General features: G+C 46.6%; 1 protein-coding gene and 2 long non-coding RNA genes across 14 annotated transcripts in view; 2 read left to right on the top strand and 1 right to left on the bottom strand.

Annotated features, from left to right (window-relative positions):
* The window catches only part of CD44 (CD44 molecule (Indian blood group)), an 86,510-nt gene that overhangs the window by 39,438 nt on the left and 19,182 nt on the right, over positions 1 to 27,890 (bottom strand). For all 11 annotated transcript variants that reach the window (XM_047690896.1, XM_047690898.1, XM_047690900.1 and 8 more), the window contains exons 2-5: positions 12,432 to 12,597; positions 8,644 to 8,777; positions 3,592 to 3,660; positions 730 to 960 (exon numbers count right to left, since the gene is read on the bottom strand). In XM_047690896.1, coding sequence (XP_047546852.1) covers positions 730 to 960; positions 3,592 to 3,660; positions 8,644 to 8,777; positions 12,432 to 12,597 — 600 coding nt within the window. The remainder of the gene's footprint in view (positions 1 to 729; positions 961 to 3,591; positions 3,661 to 8,643; positions 8,778 to 12,431; positions 12,598 to 27,890) is intronic.
* Positions 10,488 to 11,534, top strand: LOC125078364 (uncharacterized). The gene is made up of 3 exons (XR_007120871.1): positions 10,488 to 10,540; positions 10,664 to 10,824; positions 11,436 to 11,534. It is a non-coding gene; the product is annotated as an uncharacterized LOC125078364 (long non-coding RNA).
* LOC125078365 (uncharacterized) lies at positions 16,057 to 27,014 on the top strand. 2 transcript variants are annotated; one of them, XR_007120872.1, is made up of 5 exons: positions 16,057 to 16,150; positions 16,937 to 17,026; positions 22,476 to 22,519; positions 24,117 to 24,275; positions 25,229 to 27,014. It is a non-coding gene; the product is annotated as an uncharacterized LOC125078365 (long non-coding RNA). The 2 variants fall into 2 exon arrangements; XR_007120873.1 differs by lacking the exon at positions 24,117 to 24,275.

The raw sequence follows: 27,890 nt of genomic DNA, 5'->3' as shown, positions 1-27,890 counted from the left end.
CCCCAAGAAATCAAATGCAATGTTGCCATATTTCCACTCTCACAGTTCCCAGGTAATGAATTATCCACGTTACCACGCAAGTATTAACAGCTTTCCCCTAGAGGCTGCAAGGAGACAACTTTTAAGTGGGTTGAGTTTGATCAGGTAACTCCTTTAGATATGCTTCCTTAGACTGAAACCAAAGGAATTGTTTAGTAAATCATGGACGAATAGGACAGAATATCGCACCATTAATAATACTGCATAAATCAAGTTAAAACATAAAAACGTAGAGTTAAGATGAAAAAAGTAGATGGGATGGTATGCATCTGTTAGGATCCCAACTTTATGAGAACAATCTTATCCAAAGGTGGAAAAGAACAAGAAGGAAACACGTAAAAGTAAAAACAGCTTCTGTAGCATGCCTGAATTGTCACCACATCCCTGGGACCAAAGAACAAGAAAGTCTTCTAAAAAATCTTCCAGTATGGCGCTTCTTACCCCAAGGTAAGCAAAACAGAGGAGAAGATGGAAACAAAACAAAACAAAACAAAACAAAACACTGCAGACAGTAGCAGGCAATGACTACAGGGCACTGGTTACCATAATACCCCCTTCCCCAAATGGTGTCCCCAACTTCTAGAGACAGGAGACAATCAACACACAAGGGAATGCTGATCACCCAGGAAGCTCAGAGCCGGTTTTGTAAACAAATCACCACGGGAAAGCACAGTGATTCATTCTCCTTACTGGTAATGGGTGTATTCTCTGGGTTGTCAGACACCCCGGTACTGTCTTGGTCCTGGGTCGGGTACACAGTTGGAAGGAGGGTGTGGAAGACGTAGCCTCCTGAAGTGCTCCTCTCGCTGGAGGAGCCACTGCTCACGTCATCGTCAGCGGGGGTGCTGGGGTTGATGTCTTCAGGGTTCGTTCTGTATTCCCCTGTCTGGCTGTAGCGGGTGCCATCGCGGTTGACAATGGCTGGGGGAAAGAGAAGGCACTTTCAGAACTTGGCAGCTGACGTTTGCTGAGTATAGGAAAGACTGTGGGTTGTCACATAAGACAGTGACTTCAAAGCTATTTTTCTTCATTATCAAGCAAAACAACACCTAACTACCTATCTAGTCAGGGGGGCAGGGAGCAGGGGATGCTCTAAGAAAGTCTACCCTCCCCTGCCCAACTGCACCCGCTGGAAATGGGGAGGGGGAATGAGGGTGTGTTTGGAAGTCCCGATGTTTGAATCCCAGCTGTGTGTGCCCTTAGACAAAGCTGGTACTGAGCTTCGGTTTTGTCATTGGTAAAATGAGGATGCTACTCCCTTTTGCTCTGAGCCCTATATGATACGTGGTATGTGAAGTGCTTAGCACAGGATCCTATATTGAGTTGGTCTCAGTAAATGATAGTTCTCCCACTGGTTCCTTTTCTCCCTTCCAAGTACGTGTAAAATCTGTTGCTGTTAATTCCATCTACTTCCAGAAAGGATTGGAAGTAGGACATGAAGAGGTTAGCAGTCTCAACAAGGAATATATATTTGCACATCCATGAAGAAAGAGGCTTTTCTTCTAAGGAGCAAATTTTGTCAGTCTACGTGAACCCCTACTCTGGCTAAGAAATCAGCATGCCTAAATGATGACTGAGCCTCCGCCCATCCTCCGTGAGATTCAGTCTTGAAATTAAGAGGCATGGAGGTATATAAAGATCAGAATTTTTTATTTAAACAAGGAAATGTCTAGAATGGACAGGTGAAGGAAAAGCAAAGCAAATTCATTCTTTGCTCCTCCCTGAGAGGATTTGCTGCCTTCAAGTCTGGGCTACTCACTGTGTAAGTGTGCATTTAGCTAAAATTATCCTCTGCTATATTGCACTGGACTAAATGTTCCTTTTGTTTACCTATCTGGCTTGCCCAAGTGGAACTATTAGTAAAACATACATTAGAAAATATTGCAAGGGTGCCTACGTGGCTCGGTCAGTTTTGGCTCAGATCATGATCTCAGGGTCATGAGATCGAGCCCCACATGGGCTCTGTGCTCAGTGGTGGGGGTTGGGGGTTCTGCTTGAAACTCTTTCCCTCTGTCCCTCCCCTCACTTACTCTCTTTCTCTCTCTCAAATAAATAAATAAATCTTTAAAAAAATTGCAAAGTCTCAAATACTCTGATAATCTCTCCAGATGTAGATCTGATTAAAAAATATATGACCAAATTTGTACAGATCTGGACTTTGAAAGGTATTGGTGGGGACCAAGGAAATGGGAAGTTTATTGAACATGACTATGGTCCTGACATGCATTGGACATACTACTTTTCTTCATTTTCATTTCAAATCTCACAGGTTTTCCATTATCCAGATGAGAAAACTGAGGCTCAGAGAGACAAAGTCATTCCTTTGAAATCACCCAGGTGGCAAGGGACTAGGATTCAAACCAAGCCTGACTGAAACAGCACATCTGAACTTGTGAGGCTCCCTTTCCATGAGGCACGGGTTGGGACAATTTTTGGCCTAACAGTATGGGGCTGGATTTGCGTGGCCATGATGATTCTCATCCTTCTGTCGCCTGCCCCCTCTGTTCCCTTGCACAGGAAGGGGTCTGTCTCTTAGGAGGCAGAAGTCAGGCCTCCTCAACACTATGATACTTCTCAAAAAAAGTGAGGATCAGAGGCCATAAGATCAGGGTTAATAAGTCGACCTCTTTGAAAATTTTGGTTGAGATTTTTGTTCTCATATACTGCCAGACGCCTACATCTTGGGATCATCAAGATGATTTTAGGTGGATGTGGTATAAATAATGTTGAAATTAGAATTAGAATTAGAGTTAAATTAGAATTCTCTTCCAGTACACAAATAATCAATCAAACAGAAAATTTAGGGGGCTGGAATGCATCTCCCCCTTGCCCTTATTAATCCCTCCCCATGAAAGAGAACATGGCTCAGACTCAGAACCTTCAAGCAGCTAGAATTTAAGAAGACTATTTAATTTGTCCTACATGTAAGTGTATTTTTAAGGATACCCTCTGCTTATGACTGGGGGTTTTGTTTTCCATTTGTAGGGGATTGTTGGTTTATTTTATTTTATTTTTTGAAGATTTATTTATTTGAGAGAGAGAGAGAGAGAGAGCATGAGCAACAGGGGCAGAGAAGGAGAGAGAATCCCAAGCCGACTGGCCGCTGATCATGGAGCCTGACATAGGGCTCGATCCCACAACCCTGAGATCATGACCTGAGCTGAAATCAAGAGTCAAGACACTCAACCAACTGTGCCACCCAGGCACCGCTGCAGGCTTTTTTTTTTTTTTAAATAAACTCATTTAAAGCGGAAAAGAATAGGCCAATTAAGTGAAAAATATCAAGTAAATGACTGTGCTGTGTACACAGAGGTGCCCAAAAAGGTGAAAGCAGTTTTCAAATGACTGCAATTTGAGGAACAATGTGTTGGGGTCAACAGAATAGCAGTTTCAAGCCACTGTAGGAAAAGGGGAAGGGACAGTGAATCACACCCAATGTCCCTCGCCTTGGGGAAATGACTGCTCTTCTACTCAAATATGAAACACAGAAAGTACACCTGATCCCCTTCCCAATAATGGGAACACCCCACTGAAGTCAGAAGAGATACGTACTTATGGTAATTGGTCCTTCAAAGGCATTGGGCAGGTGTGTGACCGATGTACAATCTTCTTTGGGTGGAGCTGTGGAGCAGCAAAGAGAAAAACCATGAGAACTTTAAAAACATAGGAGCAAAACTGATGTCCACTTCTATTAGTCAGGATGGGGTCTTATTAAAGCTCTATTTGGTAACTAGACCTTGTATTGAGATCTAAACACTCAGAGAGCTTTCAACTGGCTTTGCTTTGCAGGGAGAATGGATCCATTTGTGGATGATAACTTTTATACCGTGTGTGTGCATGTATGTGCATGCACTCCTGTGTCTGTGCACAAGATGGCAACTTATTTCTTAGACTGATTTCTCTCATTGTTGCTTCTTGTCAAAGAGGAAGGGAGAAAGGGATGGATGGATCAATGGATGGATGAATGAATGGATGGATGGATGGATGGATGGATGGAGGCAGGTCGGCAGACTGCTATCACAAGGAAGGCTGTTACCACAAGCATTTTAGGTGTTCTGCCATAAATCGCGAGGTCCTCATAATATTGGACAGAAACATCAGTTCAACAAAACAGGGCTTTGTTGCTTCCCAGGTCCCAGAAGCTTCTTTCCTACAGGTAAAGGGCATGTCCCTTGACCTGCCTATTTCTTTGACTCATTGTGAAAACAACTGGCAGATTATTCACCTGGAGAAAACCAGGTCTTAAGAAAAGCCATTCTTGCAAAGGCTAAGTAAAAGACATCCCAGAAGAGAGTCTCAGAGAAAGTCACCTCCTCAGTAAGTCCTCTCCTCACCAACCAATCTCAACCAGCCCCTTACCAATCCCCCACACATATCACCATCACATCTTTGCTTACAGTTCTCCTTCTGACTTACTGCTGCCTCACATTATCTTGTTCATTTTACATGATGGCTGTTCATGGCACATCTCTCAACCCCTAACCCCTGCTACCCAACCCCCTCACCTCCAAAGAGCTATAGAAGTTGAGTAGTGATGAATAGTGACCTTATTTATCTTGGCCAGAACATTTATGTATGATGGGGTCAGAAAGACACTCAACAAATACTTGTCGAATGAATGAAAGAGGAAGTACCGATATAATTCCCACAGGCCCATGCTTCCAGGAAACATACCTAAGATTTTAATCACCCGCCCCCCCAAAATGGTCTACAGTGATGAACAGGTCAAGAAATGTTTAGATGAACCATGAATGGAAATGCCATAAGAAACTCTGTTTTAAAATGTTTAAGATATATCAGTTCATTTATTCATTTTAAGCGTTACTCATGAAACAGATTAAAATAAAAAGGAGCAAAAAAGATGAACATGTTCCTGTTTCTACTTTTAAGGAATTCACAAGGTCATGGACGACAATAACAATTAATGTTTCTTTAGATTTTTACAGTTTTCAAAAAGTGTTCCCAATAATTTCCTCATTTGAAAAGCAGGGCAGATAGCCTCCCTGGGAGTTCGTGAAGAGTATCTACACTGTCTGCTCTGGTAACACCACCAGAAACCCGCCTGACCCATGAGAAGCTTCTGATACTTTATGTCGCACAGGCCCCAAAACAGGCCTTGGATTATGACTTCTTCATGGCAGGGGTGGAACCACTTTCCCCGAATTCAGGCAACAGAAGTGCCCTGGGAAGAAATTTCTAAGGGTTAGGTTGTGATAGAATGGGATACAATGTAAAAAACACTAAGACAGTTTTGGAAATCATTAGAGCATTTGTTCAAATGGACCTTCTTCATGCTCCAGTTCCCCTTAACTTTTAAAAAGAACACCAAACCTGGCAAGCACAATGTGATGAATGGTGACCCAATTGTGCAATTAATACATTCATGCTCCCATGTCAGACAGCAGGGCCTCACTGACAATCTTTTATTTTAATGATTTAATGTTTAATGAACACAGCACTGCTGGGAGCATAGGGCTTGGTGAGATTTTCCTGAACCTAAGGAATTGTTAGAAAGACTCTGGGGTGGGCTTCCTGGTGGGCTGCACCTCTAAACTGTGCTTCTATTGCCCCAAAATAGCTGGGAGCAATGTTAATTACTCAGTCTAGCCAGTGACTCAGTGCCAGATAGAAAGACATCTTCCTCAACGCCTGATACATTCTAGATATCCAATAAATATTTGTCGAGTAAATGAGCAAATGAGTAGACAAATAAATGTAACATCTTCTCCTAAATTCTACCTTCAAAAAAGAATGAGGCATTTTACTGGAGGCAAACTCCAAAAATGAACTAATTCAAGCCAGTTCTCTGGGCTCTTAACACAGAAGTCACCAGGGCCTGAGACATGAGGCAATCAAAATAAAAATCATGGGGCCTTTCCAGGGTCTGCCTTATTTTCGTCTATAAACCACAGGCCACATTTTACAAAAATACTGCTGAAACTGAAAGCATATGGAACCTATCTGCTAAGATTGTGCTGGCTCTGGTCCCTGTAGACCAAAAGGGTTTGGAGGGGGTCACATCACTGGGTCTTGACCACCTGCCTGCAACTCTCAGTTGGACCTTTCCGATGGGCTGCTCTGTCTAGAACAGAAGGTTATCCAGATCCATAGTTCGCTTAGCACCTCTCTCATCACCAAGACATTCAGAATTTATTTATCCTTAGATAAACACTCTTCTTCAGCTTCTTTATTCTTTAGTTTCATCATTTCAATGAGATTACCTCCCAAGACAAGAAATATGGCCGCTGGTTCTTTCTCACCCTACTTGCCCAGCAGAGTCCTGACTGCATATAGTTGATCCAAAAATACTCTTTTTAAGACTTAAAGAAAAACTTATAAAAGCAGTCTATCTCCATTAAGTAAACTTGGATAAAAGAAAAGGAAAAAATCTTCTCCTTAAACTACTTTAAGACAGCCATTTGGGTATGAACACACCCCCCGGAAATTCTCCAGCTTTTCAGCTGCTTTAACACCTCCCCGCAAAGAAGAGGAAAGTTAATCAGGAGGGTTCACTTCCTTCTCTGAGGCTAGACCCAATCCTGCAGGGAAAACTAAGAGGCAGGGAGACAAGTCTCAGTAGTAACTTGTCCACATGGTTGCCATTCCTGGTAAAAGGTGGGAGCTTCTAGTTTTTTGAGTTAAAGTTCTTTCTAGGAAGTGATACTAACTTTTTAAAACAGGGGAGACAATGTGGATTCGCAACAACATAATTTATTGTATCCATGCCCTCAGCAAGATTCAGTGGGGGAAGAAAGGGGTAGTACCCACTCTGGAGTGTGCGTCCCACACTAGCCCAGTCTCATGTGACCAGCCCCTTCCTCTAAAACACAAAGTCTTCCCAAATCCCCCCTCTGACCTCTGGCACTAAGATAAGCTATTGAGACCACATGCTGCTCTGTGTCTACTTCTCCTTTATTTGTATGTGGTTTTCCTCAATATTGTGTCCTTAGAACAGATATTCTGGGTATATGGGTATGGGAACTGGGTGGGGGCCATGCACCATTTTGCCTCATGGGGACTCTCCTCTTTTTGGCTAAACTCCATTTGCATTCCTTGTTCATATACCAGGGAATAAGAAATAATCTACAGTTTTCTTCTCTTTGTTGTGAGCGTCCCCCCAGAGGTTTAGGGACTTGCCTATATTTGACATAATGTATTGGCTTCAAAACACACCATTTCAACTATCAACCCTGAAACTTTCTCTTTCCCCTAATCTCTAGATTTCTCTTCTGAATTCCCACTTCCATCCCTACTTCTCACACCACAGTGGGTGGCCGGCATAGCCGAAAGCTACTGATGTAATCTCGCAATTACTTTGATGCCTACCACTTGCACTGAAAACCCCGTGCAGATTTCATACTCTCCCACATGTGATATCTGTGTTTTTCTCATGCAAACAATGCCTTAAGTCATCACTGAATAACATCTGTGTTTGTCTCATACAACATTCTTTAACCACTTTTCAGCTAATTTAACACCCTCCTTCCCATCTCTAAGGAAAACAGATATGCCAGGAAGACGTATCGAATTTACCTCATGGTTCCATCTTCCCTTCACATAATCTCAGACCTTCCTGAGGAACAGAAGCCCCAGTTTGAGAAGGAAGTAGTCAAACAACATTTGATTGTTGGCATTCAAAAGCTTGACATTTGTGTGTTTGACCCTTCTCAAGAGACCCTGAAGATACACAACATGGAGAATTCTTGAATTCTGCTGGAGCCTGAATTAGACTAATAAACATGAGTTTCTAGGGCAGTGGTTGGAAGCAAGTCCCTCTGACAGGCAGAGGGGCCAGGCCTGCAGTAAAGCACACACATCTTAACTTGGTTTTCTTGTTCTCTGGTTGTCAAGGCTCTCAATTGTTGGGAAAGGAAACTCAAGAAGGTCAAAGGCCTACCGTACATACATCCTCCCAGCTTTCTCTCCAGGCCCAACATAGAATAAATACTTCTAAACCAAGCCATTTGGCTTGTACCCCAATACCATCATTAGGTTCATGTCACTTCCCGATTCAAAACCCTGCAGTGACTTCCCATCCCACTGAGAATAAAATCCACACTCTCTACCATGGCCTACAAGGCCCTATGGGACCCGAGCCCTGCTTACGTCTCTGACGTCATTCCTCAGCATTGCCCTTCTGATCACTGGGCTTTATCCAACCTGGTCTCCTCGGTGTCCTCAGAATAAGTCGCAGTGCTCCCCCATGCCTGGCTTGGCACTGCTGTCCTCTCTGCCCATGGCTGTTCTCCCTGACACCAGTTGGGGCTCTCTCTCAAATGGACCTCCTCATAGGCACCCTCGCAGGCCACCTTCTCAGAGAAAAGCTTCCCTAGCACTCAGAAGCCTCTTCTTCGGCTTTCTTTTTTATAGCACTCATCACTTTTTGACTTCGTATGAGGTATTGACTCTTTCTCTCTTTCCTGTCAGCCTCCCTGCCTTGCAAGTAAGCACTCCGGAGAGAGGAAGCCTGTCTCTGCTGCGGCTGTGGAGATATTCAACGAGCATCCGTTATGTGAATGGAAGCTGCATGACTCCCTACTTAAGCCAAGACTGATGTGTGTCCAAGGCCACCCCAGACACAAAGACCATCCCCTTGGAACCAACCTGAGGCATTGAAGCAGTACGTGTCATAATGGGAGGTGTTGGATGTGAGGATGTACACCCCTGTGTTGTTGGCCGCACAGATGGAGTTGGGGTGGATACGGGGGATCACCACATGCCCTTCTATGAACCCGTACCTGCAAAATGAAAGCGAGAGGTTATCCCCCTGCGAGGCTGTGATGGGGACTGTGTGACGTGCCATCAGATGACATCTCACACAGCACCCGGGGTCATTCGGTTCACCTCTGGGGATCATACAGGTTTCAACAACTGGTTACGTGAAATCCAGAAACAACAGCCAAGAAAGAGAAGGAAAGGGATCAACACTGAGGGAAGCAAGGTGATTTTATTTAGAGCTCTGTAAAGAGCTTTAAAAGAAAAAAAAAAGATTCATGGAAGAAAAAACTGACTTTTTAAAAATAAAAAAGTTTTATTTAAATAATCTCTACACCCAATGTGGGGCTCAGACTCACAACCCCGAGATCAAGAGTTGCACACTCTACTGACCGAGGCAGCCAGGTGCTCTAGGAGAAGAAAACTGCTTTCAAATAAATTATGTGGGCAGCAGTGTCAAGTCAGTTTGAACATGTGGAAGGAAGCATGAGTCACTGAGGTAAGATCCACTCTGGCTCTCTATCGCCTTCATATTTTCCAGAAAATACATCAGACGACCAGTTCCCATAAGCTAGGACTAGGTGGCTCTTCCTTTCAGTCCACACAGGTCAGACCTGCCTATTTCCCATCCTCTACTCTTCCTTTTTTGTGTCACCTTTCCCTGTGATTCCCTCCCTCCTGACTCCATTACTATAAACACGAAGCCTTGTTTATATGTTAGAAACACAGTATATTTTCTTCATGAGCATCCCAGGCATAATTTCATTGCCAGTGGAAGTAAATTGACTGTCATTAAAATGGGAGTAATAGTGATTAAGTAAGTAGATAGCGGTGCCTCATTTAGCTCAGGAATTTTCCAGAGGCAGCTCAGTCAGAGAAGTGCGTAAGCCCCCTCTGCCTTCACCAAGATGTTTCTGGGAGCATGATGGAGCCTGAGGCCCCGTGGGATACAACAGAGAGCACCCAGCCTCTTCAGTCCGCATCTCGGAAGCTAAGTACTCACTCACTGCACAATCTCTCCTGAATATAAAATGCCTCCAAAAATAAGATATGTGCAGTGAAGGGGTTGGTGGCAGGGGTAGGGTAGAGAGGACCAAGCTAAATCCAGCAAGTTTCTGAAAATGCAATGCTGGGTAAAATGCATGGCGGTCTCGCCTTTTTAATCTTTGCTACCAGAGGTAACAGCTCACAGTTCATCATCCTGCAAGACCCACGGAAATGGCTGTGAGTTTGAAATTTCTAAGCACACAGAACCCATCGGGTCCATGTCGCAACTGTAGCTTGCATGACTAATTCCTCCTTTGAAAGGACAGACTGGTTTCTCCAAAGACTCCTTAGTTTAGTGGGGAGAGAGAGAGAGAGCAATTAAATGTTAATAAGTTTCCATCTATCTGGGAAATGCTACTAATCAGGGTTGGGCAGACGGAAGAGAGTGGCTGCTAGGGTTTTATCCGAGCCTATGAGCCTCAGCCACCTGTCTCAGGGCAGAGATCTGATTCACAGCGCCTGAGTGAAATTATGGAAATGCGTTTTGCAACACTTAATACCCGCTATGGGTGGAAGGATAGATTTCTTTGGCACCGTTTTTCTTTTTCTTTCTTTCTTTCTTTCTTTTTTTTTTTTTTTTTTAATGGCAACACTCTGGTGAGCCTACTCCCCACCCCGCCCACATCACACTGGGAGATCTGTGTCACACTGACATTCTAGAATCTACATTCCCTTTTTAAGTTATGCCCCAGTTGTTGCCACCACGAGCCAACTGCCCCTTGTAGATGTCCCACCACATGTGAGTTGGGATATTAAAATTTATATATGTGTATATACTGCCCCAGCAAGTTGCTGTTCACAGGGAGGAAAGAAACGCTCAGCAAATCCACACATCGTGCTTCTGTCTCCCCCTTGCCCTTAGTCCCTCGGGAGGGTCATGAAATTCTTGCCCTGGGCTCAGATGAAGCGGAATTAGCCTCTGGACCCCTCCTGGTGCAAGCGACATGGCCCTGGGTGAGCTCTGGCATGTCTGCAAGCTTCAGTTGCTTCATCCATAAAGTGCAGAAATCAGATCAATGCCAGGTGCAGTCCAAGGATAGAGGGGACGTGGGCAAGTGGACAGCAGGGTGCGTCCCACCTCTACGTGCGTGGAGCTTAGCCTGTGGGAGTCTGAAGAACTCCCCTTGCTTTCAGCAGATGGGAACATTTCTGTGTTTCCTAAGTATGTCTTGTCTGTATTTCACAACCCAGATTCAGTCTAGTAAGTCTACTTTCTTAGGCTATTGGCCGAGTCAGGGCCATATTTAAACAATTGGCCTTGGGAAGGGGATGCATGGATCTGCTCCCTGGCCCGCCCTGGGAGCAGCGGACAGAGCTTCTCCCTCTGCTGCTCTCGGGTTCTCCCAGACCTAGCTCTGAACGCACGCAGATGTGCGTGCACGTCCGCCCTTTTTTTCAGAGCAGTACCGCTGAGTAGAACGTTCTGCAGGAATGGAAATGTTCTGTCTAGAATCTATGCCCTCCAATCTGGCAGCCGTTCATCACCTGGGGCTTGTGGAGCAACCAAATGTCAACAGTGTCACCGAAGAACCAAAGCTGAATTTTCTTTGTCATTTAGTGCAAATTGCCACATGGGGCTAGTGGCTACCTTCTCAGTGCCATGTGGGAGTAAAGATTTTTCTTTCCGTTTTCAGGAAGAGAGACCCTGCTGCCACTCCTGATGTGTGTGCATCCTCTGCAAGCAAGGGCCAGCGTAGGCACGTTGACATTACATTTCATGGTCTGAATAAAGCCTTCCCCAACTTGACTTTGAAAGAGCAGCCTGTGTTTGCATGTGTGCGTGTGTGTTTAAGAGGAAGGGGAACCACTTTATCTAATGACATTACATTGCAAAAACAGGGGGGAGCTGCTGGCAGGCTGGAAACTTCAGAGCAGTTGTTCGGATTACCCAGAGCTCTTCTAGTGAAAACAAACCAACCAAACCACTTTGCCGTGGCTGTCACCACTACTAGCTCTTGGTGTCTCTCGCTCACCACAGGGTCAGCGGAAATTCAAACACACAGGGCCACTGCCTGCTGTGAGCGCCCTGAGCAGCATGGCATGAGCTGGGGTCCAGGGAGCTCTGTGATGTCCCATGCAAGGTCTCTCAGGAGGTCTCCTGTGTCCCTCTGACCACTTCCCTCTCACTTAGAATAACACATCTTAATAATTTTCATATCCTTTTATTTCTGGTCAAGCCAGAGCAACACAGAAGAGAAACAAACACACGAGAGACAGAGAGACAGAGAGAGGGAGTTGTTCGAAAACGCTGCTTTGAGCCAAGTCTGCTCAGCCAAGACTCCACCAGGCTCATATTTATTTTAAACACTGTTATTTGGTTTATGTTTTCTTGTGGTTCCGACAATGATACTGCACGCTGCTTCAAAGCTGGGAGAGAGCTGTGGAAGCACTTTAGGGAGGAGGATTCCAGCTGCTGACCCTTAATGGCCTCCTCTGGGCAACCCCACTATGATTCACGAAGGTGTCTTTAGCTGGCTTTAAATTCCTGTTGTCCTACAGGTTCTAGGTTGACTTGGCCAAATTGATAGGTGGGGCCCACCCTTCAGGCAACCATCCATCAGCTGTCAGGGAGGAGCCTCCGAGGCCTAGGCCCCGCCCCAACGCCCCACCCCCGGCTTTCCTCCTCCTACCTGCAGGTCTCAAACCCAACGCTCAGGGCTTTCTCCATCTGGTCCATGGTGGGCAGGCTGCTGTTGAAAGCCTTGCAGAGGTCAGGAGCCTCCGTCCTGGAGATGCTGTAACGACCGTTCTTCTCCACGTGGAACACACCTGCATATCGGCAGGTTATATTCAAATCTGTGGGATGAAACAGAAATGGTACATGCTTTTGCATAACTTATTTGGGAAGGGTTAAGAAGTCTGTCTGAGGGTAAATTCATTAAAAACAAAAACAGCCCCTGGGGCTAATGATACAGTGTATGTTAATTTTTTAAAAAGGTATAAATAAATAACTCTTTTAAAAAAGAAAAGAAAAGAACAAAACAGAATGTCTCCACTGGCCAGAGCTTTCAACATTCACTCCAGCATTCCAAAGCACCACACACTAAGCTCAACTCTGAGCTAAGACACAGTAAAGGAGCATCAACTCTGGCATTGTCTCCATTGGGTGCTCTACAAACAAAAATTTTTTTTTTAAGATTTTGTTTATTTCTTTAACAGAGAGAGAGAAAAAGAAAGAGCAAGCGCACAAGCAGGGGGAGTGGCAGACAGAGGGAGAGGGGGAAGCAGACTTCCTACAGAGCAGAGAGCCCTATGTGGGGCTCGATCCTAGGACCCTGGGATCATGACCTGAGTTGAAGGCAGACATTTAACTGACTGAGCCACCCAGGCATCCCTACAAACAAGTTTTTTAAAAGCATATGACTTTTTTCTGATTCTTAAAGTAATACAACTTGTAGAAAACTGACAAATTCAGGGAAATAATGAAGGAAAAGCAAGGTTATCACTACTGCCAACACTTGAAATATTTTATCTTCTTTCAGTTTTCTGAATGTGTGTGTGTGTGTGTGTGTACTTCTGTACTTATATAGTTAAAACAGTACTAAATGTACAGTTTTAGATTTGGGCATCCTTTTTTCTACTTTATCTTATACCATGAGCATTTTCCCACAATCATGTGATATCCCTCCCTCCCTTGTAAACTCTAATGCTTCTGGTTGCACCCAGAATAAATGTCCTCTTCATGGCTGACAAGACCTACAGGAGCTGGTTCCTATCTCCCTCTTGAGCCCTCAGCAGCTCACTCTGCTCCAGGCATAAACTTGCCTTCAGTTCCTTTGGACATTCTGAGCTCTTTGCTCCCTTAGAACACATTATCTACATGCCCTCTGTCTAGAATGTTCTGTTCTCAGATCATCACGTTTTGTGTTTTAGCTCCACGTCACTCCCTCTTAGAGGCCTTCCCTGAACACTGTTTCCCAACCCATGCATCTCCCTCACTTGCCCTGCTTTAGTATCCCCACAACAACTTGTTTATTTATTTGTGCATTCAATTATTATCCATCTGCCCTTCCTGTCATAGAAGCTCCAAGAAAAGCAAGGACCCTTTACCTGTTTATTTGGTTTCTCTAATTCTTACAACAGTGTGATGGACAGTAGATGTTCAATAAATATTTACTGAATGAATAAATGGTTCCTTAAAATTTCCTACAAAACACACCTTCCACATATTGACAGAGAGAGCCAAGATCAGTGGTTGGCTCCCAAGAGTTAATGCCATTTAAAACGAAGCCTATGGGGCGCCTGGGTGGCTCAGTGGGTTAAGCCGCTGCCTTCAGCTCAGGTCATGATCCCAGGTCCTGGGTTCGAGCCCCACGTCGGGCTTTCTGCTCAGCAGGGAGCCTGCTTCCTCCTCTCTCTCTGCCTGCCTCTCTGCCTACTTGTGATTTCTCTCTGTCAAATGAATAAAATAAAATCTTTAAAAAAAAAAAAAAAAAAAAAAAATAAAACGAAGCCTAATGGCTATCAACTGGCTAAAGCATGATTTAATCCAAGGGCTCCTGTGAATTTTGCAGACATGAATCTAAAATCTCAACAAGGAGCTGAAGAATTATCTGCTTCTACCTGATTCTGTGAAACCATCTCACAAGGCTTCTAAACCATTAATAGAAAACTCCTTCTTTTTCTGGGGCTGTGTTATCATCCCTAGTTGGCACTCCAGTGAACTCCAACATGGAAAGGTGATGTCATTGAAGCCATCCTAGAGGACTGTGATTTCTCCTGACCACGTCCTTGAGCCTCAAGTGCAGTCCTTGGCCGACAAAGAAGCTTACTGACGTTTCTGCTGGGCCTACCATATGGTGGACCACGAGCCAGGCCAGGCACCATGTTGGTAGTTAGAAGCCAGCTCTGGATTCAGACAGAACTGCCTTTAACTGACTCTATCCCTCACTGGGTCAGGTCCAGAGAAAAGTCAGAAGATCCTGCTTATGAATCAATGAGAAAACTGAAGCTCAGAAAAATGAGTTGCCCCAGGAAGTGAGCACTTCTATCTAGAACCTGTAGTTGATTTCCTGAATCTCAGCTGCTTTGTTCCTCAGTTCTGAGCTGATAGCCAGGGGAGGGGAGGCCTGTTACTGCAATGTCCTTGGGTCCCCAGCACTTCTGGAGTTCTCTGGAACCCCATCTTTCACAAATGCCAAGCAGTGAATGTATGCATGTGTGTATGTGTTATTTATAGGCAAAGAAACTGAAGCTCAGAAAAATTAAACAATTTCCCCAAGTCAGCCAATGGCAGAGTTGGAATCCCATCTCGGGTCTGCATAGCACTGAAACCCACTCTCCAAAGCACTTTGCTGTGGACCTGGGATCCTTCCAGGTCATTAGAGCGAGCATCGGCTCTAAAGGGGAGAAGCGCTCCAAAACAAGGGCCATAGAAGGACAAACACACGGCTGGTGTTGGAGAGCTGAATCGACAACAACCGCTTTCTCCTTTCCGAGCAGGAAGCAGTTCTAACCACCAGGAAGCGGTGTCTGATGATTTACAAAATAAGATGATGAGAGAACTGTCAAACTTCTGTATGATCTTCCTCGCCTCTGAAAATACTAAAAGAAGAAGCAAGAAAGGGAGCTTCGATAAGACAGAAGCCTCCATCAGTTGCTTCTCTTTTTGTGTCCTTAGCGTGTGGGTCCATTTTAAAAGCATCAGTACTGAGTGGCCCGGAGAGCGCGTGTTTTTGCGTGATTCATTCCTTTTGGGGGTGTCCTTCGGCAGCTCACACAATGCCTGGCTGATGAGGGAGGAGGACAGCAAGGAGGGAACTGCACAAGGCTCTTTTGAAATATTGTTTGTTCTCACTGACATTTTCAGTTTTGGCCTTTGTCAGCCAGTCTTCACGCGGTGGGAAAACAGGCCGGGTGACGGCCCTTCCGGCAGCTTTCCTCGGCCAGCATACAAAAGGAGAACACAGCCTCGCAGTCAGCTTCTCGGAGGGGAGGCTGCTCAGGGGAGGCCGCGGGAGCGGGGTGATCGGCCTGTCCCTGTGTGGCCAGGTGGCCGCTGTCACTCCCGGGTTAAAAATAAAGTCTGAGGCCCAGACGGTGGTTTGGAGCCGAACGGCAGTTTCTGTCGTATTAAAATTCATTCTCGTTTACCAGCTGGCACCCAGAACATGCAAATGCAGAAGGAACCGAGACGTTTGAAAAAAATGCCTTGAGTTCCATAGGCAGCCGCCTGCGTGACTGCAGAGACCCGACGCGCATGCGTCGTGTGAGCACGCCAGCTCGCGTGAGCGGCGGGAGTGCGTGCGTGGCTGCGCGTGCCTGCGGTCAGCCGGGACAGCAAGGACCAGGGGACCTCAACCTACGGCCACCCTCCGTGGGGCGGCTTACCCGGCCCGCCACATGGCAGGTAGCGGGTAGGGGCTGCCCAGGGAATGCGCAGTTCTGGGCAGAGGGGAAGCCCCACGGCTCACGTTTGGCTTCAGTCAGCGAACGAGGCCGGATGGAAGTTCGCCACCAGGGCATATGCAAAGATGGCGCCCCAGTCAGCCCTCCCCAAGAGCCTTCTGAGTTCCTCCCTCTGGCTCCCTCTTGCCTTGAGAGGGACCAAGCCTTCAAGGCTGTGTAGCCTTTCATAATTTATGAAGACTTTCCAACACGCTCCCTTCACACTGACGCAAACCCCAATTATAACTCCAAAGGATACTAATTATACCAGCAGCAATAATAGCAAATATAGACTGGGCAGACACCCCTCTACACACTTCACAAGTACTCACTCATTTTATCCTTAAAACAACCCTATGAGGTAGATGATATTATTATCCCCACTTTACAGATACAGAAATCGAGGTACAGAGAAGGGAAGAAACATGCCCAGGTTCACAGAACTAGTGATGATGAAACCAGGATTCAAATCCAGTCAGTCTGCCGCCATGCATGCAACACACTTACCCATTGGGCTAATATGGCCAACTCCAACTGAAGTAACTTTTGATGACCTTCCAGCCTCCCCGGTGCATAGTGTCTCCAGAATATTCCCAAGGTTTAGGGAAAGTTAGAACAAATCGAGGTGTGAGTAGCCATGGACCACAGATGACTGGACAGGCACCAGCCTCTCCGGCCATGGCCACACCATGAACCCCTTCCAGAGAAGCAGGACTTAACACATGTGTGTTTTTCTCCTGAGAAACAGAAGCTTCTGTGATTCGGGATCTGTGGTGACTCAAGAGGGCTAATACTGCATGGCCAATTGCATCTCTCACACAAGCATTTCCAGCTGAAAGTAAGTCAAGAATGTTTTCCGTTGAGCCCTCTGGTCTCCCATAAATCTCCTGTGTCATGTAACAAAGAAACGGTCCCAAGTCCCTCCATCTGAGAGACCCAACAGGCAACATTAACTGTTCAAAGCCACTTTCGCATTCAGGGAGGAGTCTCTCTGGGGGGAGAAGGGCCACCCAAGCCATTGGAGTGCTTGTGACTATAGGAGGGACAGAGGGGTCATGGGGTCCAGTGCCCAGGGTTTCTCAAGAAGAGGTTTGCCAGGGACCTGTCAGGAAGTCTAGAAAAAGGTGCTTTCCAAGAGTCTAACCTACTCCCTAGCACCAGACTTTGGCGTACTGAGGACCTCCCACATCTGGGTTCGAATCTTGACACAGCCCCTTGCTCTAGGCTACATAGCTAGTTAGTTCCTTCCCCTCTCTGACACTCAATTTTCTCAATGGATGATGATATCAACGGATCCCAGTTTTTTTTTTAATTATTTTTATTTTATTTGACACAGAAAGAGTAATCACAAGTAGGCAGAGAGATGGGGGGAAGCAGACTCCCCACTGAGCAGAGAGCCCAAGGTGGGGCTCCATCCCAGGACCCTGAGATCATGACCTGAGCTGAAGGCAAGGCTTAACCCACTGAGCCATCCAGGCGCCCCCCGATCCCGGTTTGATAGGTGATTGGCAATTAATTAAAGTCAATGGTGTTGCATACCTATTAGGCAGCTTATATACTCCAGCTAATTTAATTCCCACAAAAAGTGCTATGAAGGAGGCACTACTGCCAAACCCTTTTAGAGACAAGGGGACAGAGGCACAAATAGATTCAATAACTTGACTCCAGTCATCCAGGTAGGAGAAGCAGGGATCTAACTTTGGTGCTGGGCTGCCAATTAACTATGCAGGGTTCTGGGGTAAATTCATTCTTACTCGGATAAATCCTAGCTGACCCATATAATACCATTAATCTTACCTATATTTTCCACTAAGCCACAGATCAAGGAAAATAGGTCTCTCTAGTAAAATTGGCCCAGCACATTTCAAAACCTTGCCAAGTGAGATTGCAAGGCCGGAGACGAATGGTTTGCCCAAGTCACTCCCCCCAAGTGGGAGAAAATCACACCATCTGCTGAGAATAGAGCACTGTGTAATTTTTCCCTAACTTGCCATTATCCATGTGTCTGCAAACTTTCTTGAGAGGTGAGTGGGGTGAGGGTGGTCTCACAGTTGACTAGCAATGGAGTTGGGTGACAAGAGGTTTTCTACCTTGAATCCACCAGTTGGTCTTAAAGGGGTGTCCATAAGCCTTCAGTGTTGTGTGCAAGCCTATGTGTGTATTTACATCTTTGTGTGCACTTGTGTACACGTAGAGGGGTTTGGGTGGGACAGACTCCCTAGGTTACACTGGTTTCTCAAAGAAGTCTGTGAAATGAACAGGTAAAGAATTATAAGGAATTAGGATCACCCCAGGTTTCTTTAGTAATAGAGATTCCAAGATTCTGGAATTTCAGAACTTCCTTGTGGCCTTGTGACAGCCCAGGCTGTATGTCTCCCTCCACACTGTGTCCCCAGTACTCAGCACAGTACTGCCTAGAGTAGGCACAGGCTGAACAAATGAATGACTAAATGAGTGAATGAATGAATGAATGAATGAATGAATATGGGGATACTCTAGCCTGCTCCCCAAAACTCAGGACAAGCAGACTTGGGAGGTGCAAAGAACACATCTCAGGTCCAGTCCCCAAGTGACATCTAGAAAATCACCAGCTGGGTCTTGTTGAGAATTCCTGGTCAGACGTTTAAAACGTCTTTCTCACGAAGCACCTGCTTCTGAGAATCTCTCCTGTTTTCCCTGGAAGTGAGGGTCTCAGAGAGCCACTTTAAGTGTTGGAAGTGGCTTTATCGGTCTGAATTCTGGCTGTCATCTCTGCAATGAGCATACTGTCATAGGACCATTTCTACGGTCAGGTCTGAGAGAGGATGACAGTCATGCTTCGTGGCAGGTGGAGGCCAGCAGAAGATGACACACAGTCGTCCTGTGCCCAGAGCCTCCTGGTCCTCCGAAACAGACTTCTCCAGATAGTCCCAAATGAATTCATTGCTTCTCCATCATGAGTCCCCCAGATGTGCCTAGTCCCTATTTGACATCTCCCCAAGAGGGATAAGGCAGAATAGGATTTTTTTTCCTACTGATTTGGTCCCAGAGTCGGCTATGTGTCTGGGGGAAATGGATTTTTCCTGAAGTTGGGAATAGGGCCAGCTCCTGGGACCCGGCGCCTGGTATAGTTCCCACGGCCACAAAGACAAGCGTCATGACTCCCCCATTGCCAACACAGAACCGTGTGAGCTTTTCAACGTCTGCACCTCAGAATTCATTTCATTCTTGCCACCATTCCATGTGGTCGGCACCTTCATTTTCCCCTTTTAGGCAGGAGGTAAGTGATTCACAGAGAAGATAGGAGGAACCAGAGCTTGTAAGCAGGGGCTACGTTTCAGACTGGGCAGTCCAGCCAATCACACTGAGGTGAGAACAGCACCCTGTGTGTGAAGAAGATGCTAGAATACAGGAAGTCTCTTATCCTCCACGGGGTTTCTCAAGTGCAGAGAGGTGAGCTCTACAAGAGAGCTCTGGAAAGAGGAATTTGAGCTTCCTGAATATTACTATAAGATCAGAGGTCCCTTGATTCTGGGCCATAAGACTCAAGAGGTCAGGGCCTTTGCTCAAGAACAGGTTCTTCAAGAACCTGTTTGCTCAAGAACAGGTAAGGCTTCAGTGGAGGCCCTCCCTAAGGAACGTCCACCCTCTCCCTCAGGAGGAGATTCGGAGGTCTCCCTGTTCACTGGCTTGCCCCAACAATGGGCTGCCTACCTCTTACTGATTCTACCTGTGCCGGTCTTGTGATCCCCTTGGTGGTGGAGAATTCAACCTGAGCTACAGCCTCAGGCTTCCCCTGACCTTTACAGCCTCTGGCCCATCAGGCAGGGCAAATGAAGAGAGGAGCTTGGGACTTAGGGTTGGCCCAGGGCTGGGACACCAGACCGCAGGCTGTCCCTGTGACATTTTGAGATGTTTTCTGCCCAGCCCGGAAATCTCAACAGACCAAGCTAAAATGCCAAGCCAGTCAAGCCAGGGATGGCCCTTCAGGCTAACTGCGTCTAACACCATGAGCCCCTGGGAGGAGGTGGCAGGCAAGCTTCTCGGGTATTGCCAGCCGGAAGCGCTGGTGGGTTCCCCCACATTTTTCATTTTCATAGTGTTTATCTTGAAGTAGCCAGGATTCTGTTTCTGTCTTCTGATTTTGCTGAGCTCATGTCTAAAAAAAGATTACACAACTCACAAACCTAACTGAACTGATTCTGATTAGAAGCAGGGAGGAAAAAGGCCAAATTTTTTTCCCCCCAAGCATAATGGTTAATTGGATCGTCTATGTTTAAAGCCAGGTGGGGCAATGGCAGTTTCTAAGAGAAAATCCAGAATAACTGAGCATCGTCCCCCAGGCCGTTGTGAGAAAAGCAGGGCCTTCGAGGTCCATAACTGTTAGATTCCTGACTCCTCGTCCAGTGCTCTCACTCCTGAACTGCTCTTATAAAAGGCCTGAGCAAGCTGTTCCCAATAAAGCCACAATCTACTGTCTTAACAGGACACGAAGAAACCATTCTATTCTTTGTTTCTTTGATTGTCTTTAAAGCCCTCCAGTTTCTATCCGGGAGCCTTCCTAGCTCTTAGGGCCCCTGCTGCCACCCAGGCCCGCCAGGCCAGAAGACTGGCAGCCTTCCTGCTGCCCCCACGTCACTCGCCCCCATCCCCTGACGCCCATGTGATGAGTGCCTGGTGAAAGGATCTATTGTTCAGGATCCACTTCTGAATGAGGCCAAAATCACACTCAGTGGCCGAATCGCCTTTGGCTGCCCAGTGCAGACCATGAGTCTTGGGTGACTCAGTCTCTCCCGGAATTGCCCCCGGAGGTGGGTGAGGGTTTAATGAGCAGAGAAAATAGTCATACACTATCATACCCAGAGAATTTCCTCCAGAAATGTGTCCTGGGTTGCTTTCAACCGAGCTATTCATCTCTTGGCACTTAGAAAGGAAATGTACCCCAACTTCTTGGCGCCTGGTTATACCCCCTGACCTTTCAGCCTCTTGTCCATGGACCATAGAGCCTGTCATGGCCGCCAACACCAAACCAGCAGGGGCCCATTACCTCTGCCCTCTCAGATGAGAGTCCAAAGGGACTTCTCAGTCACTATCCTGACCCTTCCATGGAGGCCTCCACAGGACTGACCCAGTGGAGCTCTGGAGTTGTTTTGCAGTCTGAAAAAAGACCCCACCCCTGCCTCCTTGTAGGGTGATGGGAAAAAGGGAAGGGGACAGGGTGGAGAAAGCCTGGATCCTGGATCCAAAAGAATCTTTCAGGCAAAGGAGAGTGTGTGCCCCAGCACTGTCATTTCAGTACACAACTCTGAAGGTCAAGCAATCTTCAGTGAGCGAGTCTCCAGGAAGAGAGAGGGAGAGAAACCACAGTGTGTACACCTGCGTGTTGCCATGGCGATCAGGAAACACTCAGGTCTGGCCTTGAAACCTTTGTTTTCTTCTTTTTTTTGATCAAATCAGTTTTAGCAGATTGACTAACACAAAGCCAGGATGTGGTAAAATGAAATGAGAAAGCCTTTCTGGGACCCACACGGGGTTTTTCCTGCTGCAAGGAGGGAAAAAAGGGGTCCCACTCTGGTAACTACATTTGCTTGTCCTGGTGTAGTTATGATTCTGGCTATATCACCTCGTTCTGGTTCAGCTTTTGCTCGGTCTGCTGCCCGTACTTTGAGGAACTGGCTGACTGTACTTAGTTCAAGGGAGGCCCTGCATGAATGCCGAGGCAGACCAAGGCTGTCACACACAGGTGGGAGCTACATCCAGGGGGTTAGCGGGCCGCTGATACGCTTCTGAGCCCCAGGGCCCCCACCTGGGAGGAGGAACTGGTTTTAGCTTAAATCCTGTTAGTTATAAGCTGCATGACCTTGAGTAACTCACGCTAGCTCCCAGGTTCACACCTCACCTTCCTCCCTCAACAGGACTAAATAAGGACTTAGGGAACACTTGGCGCCTGTGGGATAAAAGGGGGGCGGGCAATGATACACACTCCAGGGACAGTACTGAAATCTCAGATAGCTTCTCAAAAATCCAATATTAGTTTAGGGCACATTTGGGCTCCAACCCCTGGGGAACAGACAGATGGAAGTGTAAGCCAGCCTTAGTGATCTTGCCATGTGGGTGGCTTCCTTCTCCAATTCCATTTCCCAAAGCAGTTCTGTGAGGCCCAGCAGGTAAATGCCACGGACCCATTTTCCAGATGAAGAAACTAAGGAACAAGAGATTCAGAGACTCCAAGTCTTACAGAACCTGAGTAACACCCAGACCTTGACTCAGATTGTCAACTTCTTCCAGTTTCCCCCCATTCTTGGCAGGGCTCACCTTTCCATCTTGGATTGTCAATAAGCAAAGGGGAAAGGTGAGTGCTAGAGAGAAACAATCGTTTTCAGACTGTCCCTTACCATGATGCCTTAGGCAGAGCCACAGTATTTAGGACAGGTGAAAGCAGACTTATTCCAGGGGCAGCGGGAGTGAAGGCAGAGGAGCAGACCCCAGATCCTTGATCCACCAGCTGCTCATTCTTGCCCAGCCCCCCTGCCACCCCACCAGTGGCCCTGACGCTCTCCACAACACTCTGGGAGCCTCACTCTGGAATTCTCTGGGAACCACTCATAGCAATGATAACCAATCGGTAAGGCCAGCAATGTGCCAGCAGCTCCAAAGCATTTGGAACCCTAAGAGGGTTAGTCACTCCTCGTGATAGCTATGGAAACACAGAGTCGGAGCGCTAAGTAATTAGCACAGGCTCACAGCTCAAAGGCTGTAGCCCAAGTGAAACGCAATTGTGTCAAAATGCTTTACAAGTGATACAAGCTTAGTATGACTCTTTTTGTATTTCTTCCTCCTCAGTCTCAAGAATAAAATTACCTTGCTTTTTAAAGTTCGGCAAAGATTGTCCCAAGCCACCCCCAACCCCTCTCCCCCCATAGAGAGGAGACAGCACAGTCTGATTTTCCAATGCTATTCTACAAGGATGGGATTGGTCTACAGTGTACTCCACAAGATTTCTAGAGTCAGACATGAAGGTGAACTGTTGTCCTTCAAGATAGCGCCATCCAGATAGAGGGGAACAAGATGGCCACCAGTCCCTTAGGAACCCAACCTCACCACACAGCCCGGTGCCTCTCCAACCTGGATTTTATTTCCTCTGGCCTACCTCTTTGAGCATCTTCACAAGTGTTAAAGGACAGTTTCTGGAGTTTACAGAGCTGCTAGTCTGAGTCACACGTTAGTCCAGGAGCCATAAGAGACTTTACACCTGTGACCCTCAGAGCATCTTCAAGAAGTCAAATTATCATCCCCATTTTACAGACGAAATAAATGAGATTCAGAGCACAACTGACCCACCTGAGTGGCAGGGGCAGGAGTCAAGCCTGGGGATGACACCTGGTCTTTGACATGAGTCAGTCTTCTTGGGGCACAAAGATGGCCACACTGGGGGCCTGAAACGCAAGTGTGCTGTTGGGTGTGATTGGGAAACGTTTGTATGGGCAGCGGATCCAGCAGCCTGGCCCCTCGTCTCTTTGCCACCGCACTGCTTGACTCAAGGAGCTTCCAGGCCAGTTTCCAGATAACACCCCTTGCCAGAGAGTTTGCAGGCCACTGGGCTCATATTTGTTAGTACCAGGAAGATAGAGCAAGTGGATGGGGGCTCCTACTACTGACTCCTCCAAAGGGGTAACTCACAGACCAAATGAGATGGGGAGGATTTCACAGAAAAATTGGCCCTGCCCTGGGACTTAGGGAGCCCGTGTCCTAAACAGAGCTGACCACCCCAGGACCAGGACAGGCTTGATGAGCGGCCTGGCTTTCCACCTGGCTATGAGAGTAGGTCATTACTGCCACTCTTCCCATGACAGTTCACACACCCCTTAGACTGCTAGGCTTTAACCTAACCATTTTAGTAACTCTCTCTCTCTCTCCTCTCATTCCTGCTGGCTCTGTCTCCCTCTCAGGTGCTAAAGTGAGAAGCTGTGGGCATTGTTGGGATGCACGCACAAGAGGCAGGTTCTCCTTCCCAGTCCAAGAACCCCACTCCTGTTAATTCTTCACATGCTTTTAAGAGTAACACAAATGTCACAGAGCAGAAGCTCTATAGAGGGAGAGGCTGGATGGTAGGATATTTTTAAAAATCTGGGCCAAACAGATTTCCAGGATCGGTATAGTTGCAATTGCCCCGTGAGCTAATAGCTTGTAATTCACACCTCTTCCTGGGCTTTCCGTCTGTGAAATCTCATCTGTAACCACACATGCCAGTCTTGAATGCCAGGCTCCAGAGAACTTATTGCTGACAAGCTTTTAAATCTGACTCAAGCCACGGGGTTTGGACCAAAATCTTACCACTTCATGTTCAACTGTGGTGGGCCAAAGACAACTTCCTGCTTTTAAGGAACAGGGCCCATGCACAGAACTAGGAGCCTTGAAAGTAGAGGAAGTAATAAATGACTCTTCTGTGAAGTTGCTAAAAGAAATAGGACTTGATTTTCCTCAAAATAAATGACCATTGGACATGGCAAGAGACCATACCTGGTGAAAGCGAAAGCTCCTTTTCATGATGGACATTTGAGAAGTGCTCTAGAAACATCAGGGGAAGGATAACTGAGCCTCTTCCTATGAGATCTTGGCCTTCCAAATCACCATTAGTATCCCCAGGGCATGGTGCAAGGCATGAATTCAAAACACCTTCTAGAAGGTACAAGTGTTATGTACCTGATATGAACCCTGGGAGCTAGGTAGACATACAAGGTCCATGCCATCAAAAGACCTTACCTTTTAATGTGGGGAGGCAGACAATATATGGATAAATGATTAATATATAAATAAGGCAATTTGGGGTACTAATAGTGCCTCTTAGAAAAATAAAAGGGGGTTCTAAAATAGAGAGTGATGTGGGGCCACTTTGTCAGGCAGTCTGTGTGGTCTGACATTTCTATAAATTTATGGATGTATTTTACTCATTTTAATGGGGCTTTGGGTGTGATCAGATACCCAGCCAAAGGAAATTACTCCCCCGCAACACACACACACACAGATAAAATTAGATACGGAATTCATCTTTGCCTTCCAGGGTCCACACGAGACATCCCTAGGATTTGGGCTTAGGAAGGAAGACAAGAGAAGCTTGGAAGGTCCAGTCTCCAGCAACTGAATAATCTAATTTCTGAGATGAGAGTTCCACTGGGGTCCTAAGCTGGGGACAGAGCTGGCAGAAGGGGGTGCATGAGCCCAGAATCCTGGGATCATGACCTGAACCAAAGGCAGCTGCTCAACTGACTGAGCCACCCAGGCGCCCCACAGTTTCTTAATCTTTAAACCTCAGTTTGTTAGTGAAGTGAAGGTAATGCCTACCTCATGGGGTGACTTAAGGATTAAATGAGGGAAAGCACCAAACACTTAGCAAAGGAACTGACACCTAGCAAGTGCCTGGTACTTGTCAATATTATCCAATCATAACGTAGTTCCAATATAAGGTCCCTCTTACTCTGGCTTCATTCTTGATTAGCTGGTCAACCACCCATTGTATCCTTGGTGACAACCACTTGGGACCTCCAGCTAACCAGGAACCAGGAGCCTAATTCTCCAGAGACATGCCTCTTGCTCTACATAATTGTGTGCTGTCCGACAGAGAGTCTGTCTGTAAAACTTCATCCTAGGAAGGAGCCTGCCTTGAAGTGGGTTCCACTGGGATGACACCCAATTCATCTCTGTATCCCCAGTGTCTGATATACAGTGTGGTGTCTGACAAATGTCCCTTTGGTTTCAGTGGGAGAAGCATTAGGCTGAGAATCCAGTGACCTGGGGTCTGGAGCCAGGCTTCTTCCTGATACACTGTCAGTCCTGGGAGAAGTTACTTTATTTCCCTGGGCCTTAGTTTCTTTATCAGACAAGCAAGAGTTTGGATCTGGTGACCTCTAGGTCCCCAGCCGACCCAGTCCCATCTCTAGGAGAAGTCTATGCTTCTTTCTAACTCGCTCCCCTGACCTTCCCCCTCCCCGACACCCAGAACCTAAGTGGCTCCTTCTGGCCTGCAGGACCATGTCTCTGCATCCTGGAATCCAGGCAGCAGCAGTGTAACCAAGCTGCTGACAGTAATGTGTCAGGCAGGGTACATGGCCAGCAGAAAGAGACAATAGACAACACAAGAGAGTGTCACCAGCATCCTGCTCTCAAATTACGCCAAATAAACGCCTTTGAGCACTCAGAGATTAGAGCCTCCCCGATCGAAGCTGGAGGGAAAGAATGGCTTCAATTAAAAGAAACAGCAGAATTACTGATTTCCTTAGAGACACTCCTCCCAAATTACTACAAACAGCCCCAGTGCTCCCTACTGTGAATTTCAGTGTCAAGGGCCAATTCAAACCATTCTTCAGTCATGAGACAATCCTCAAGCAAGGCACTCTCAGCAGCCCCACCTCTGCAGAGGTGGTCTTGGAGGTCCTACTACCCCCGCCAAGAGGGAAGGGAGGTTAGTTCCCACCACCTCCTTTCCTGAAGATAGCTCCCAGTAGTTCTAAATTGTTTCAAGGCCCTTCCTTTTTAAGGAGCCAGAAAAACCCAGACTCTCAGGAAAAGGAGATGCTTTGAATTTTCAAGACCTCCACTTATGGGGATGGAAGAACAGGATTAACTCCCCATAAAGTGGAGTGGAAGCTCGTGGTGTAAGGTTGAAAGGGAGAGGGGAGCTCTGGACTGAATTCCAGCCCCACCACATGAGAGCTGAGCCATCTTAGGCAAGTTCCTTCACTTTGATGAGCCTCAGTTTCTCAGCCTATAAAATGGCTCTGATGAAAATCAGTCGATCATTTATTCAGTGGCTATTTGCTATGTATATACCTCAAAAAGGAGTCTGTGGGAGTTATATAATAAATATGCATGAAGCAGCAGCCTTGGGTTTGGTTCCTAACAGGTGCTTAGTAATGTCAATCTTTTTACTTTTCCCACAGGGATATAAATCTTGGGACGACTGGCCACAGCTCTCCCCAGTACCGTGGACATTCCTAGGCTGTAAACTATGATGTCCTAACACCACGAAAAACCATTTGTGCTTTGATAATCTTCTGTTTCAGCCTGAACAACAATCCACAGCCATACTCTCATGAAATTAAAAGCAAAACGAGAATCCAACAAAAATGCAAATACTCCTATTAAAAGGTGCAAGAGCCTTAGTCACCCTAAGGTGTGGTTGGGAGTGGCCAAATCTTCTTTTCTTTAGAGGATAGCAGAATTAAGCAGTTAAAGGTAATTAAAGGTCTTTTTGGAGATGAGAGAAGCAAGCCCCTACCATTCTTACCCACCCCCCCAGGACTGATGGCCAGACACTCTATGCACCTAGAATTTTCTCTCCACGCATTTGAATTCCACCCCCCAACCACAACCAGGAAATTCCAAGCTTGGGCTTCTAGGGAGGAAGCAGGCTCTGGGAAACTCCAAAATTTCCAGAAGGAGAAGGAAGCTCCTGCATTAAACCGCCCCAAAGGGCCCTTCTCTACTGTGAGGCTGGAGAACAGTCCTGCAAGACGCTTGGACCTGAGAAGGAGGAAAATACTCCCTCCTCCTCCGGCCCCACCACCAGCTCCCAGGACCTAAGGCAGGAAGAGGCTGATCCTGCTGAGACACGCAGCCTGGGAGACTGGCTGTCATTTCGAGAGGCAAGACCAGACCTGCGGTGCATTTCCCCATTCACTTTCACCAGCTACTGCACTAGCCAAGGTTCCCGGAACATCCCATGG

Source organism: Lutra lutra, chromosome 10 (assembly GCF_902655055.1).
Source record: "Lutra lutra chromosome 10, mLutLut1.2, whole genome shotgun sequence".
Classification (NCBI taxonomy): Eukaryota; Metazoa; Chordata; class Mammalia; order Carnivora; family Mustelidae; genus Lutra; species Lutra lutra.
This window is presented reverse-complemented; position numbering and strand designations above follow the sequence as displayed.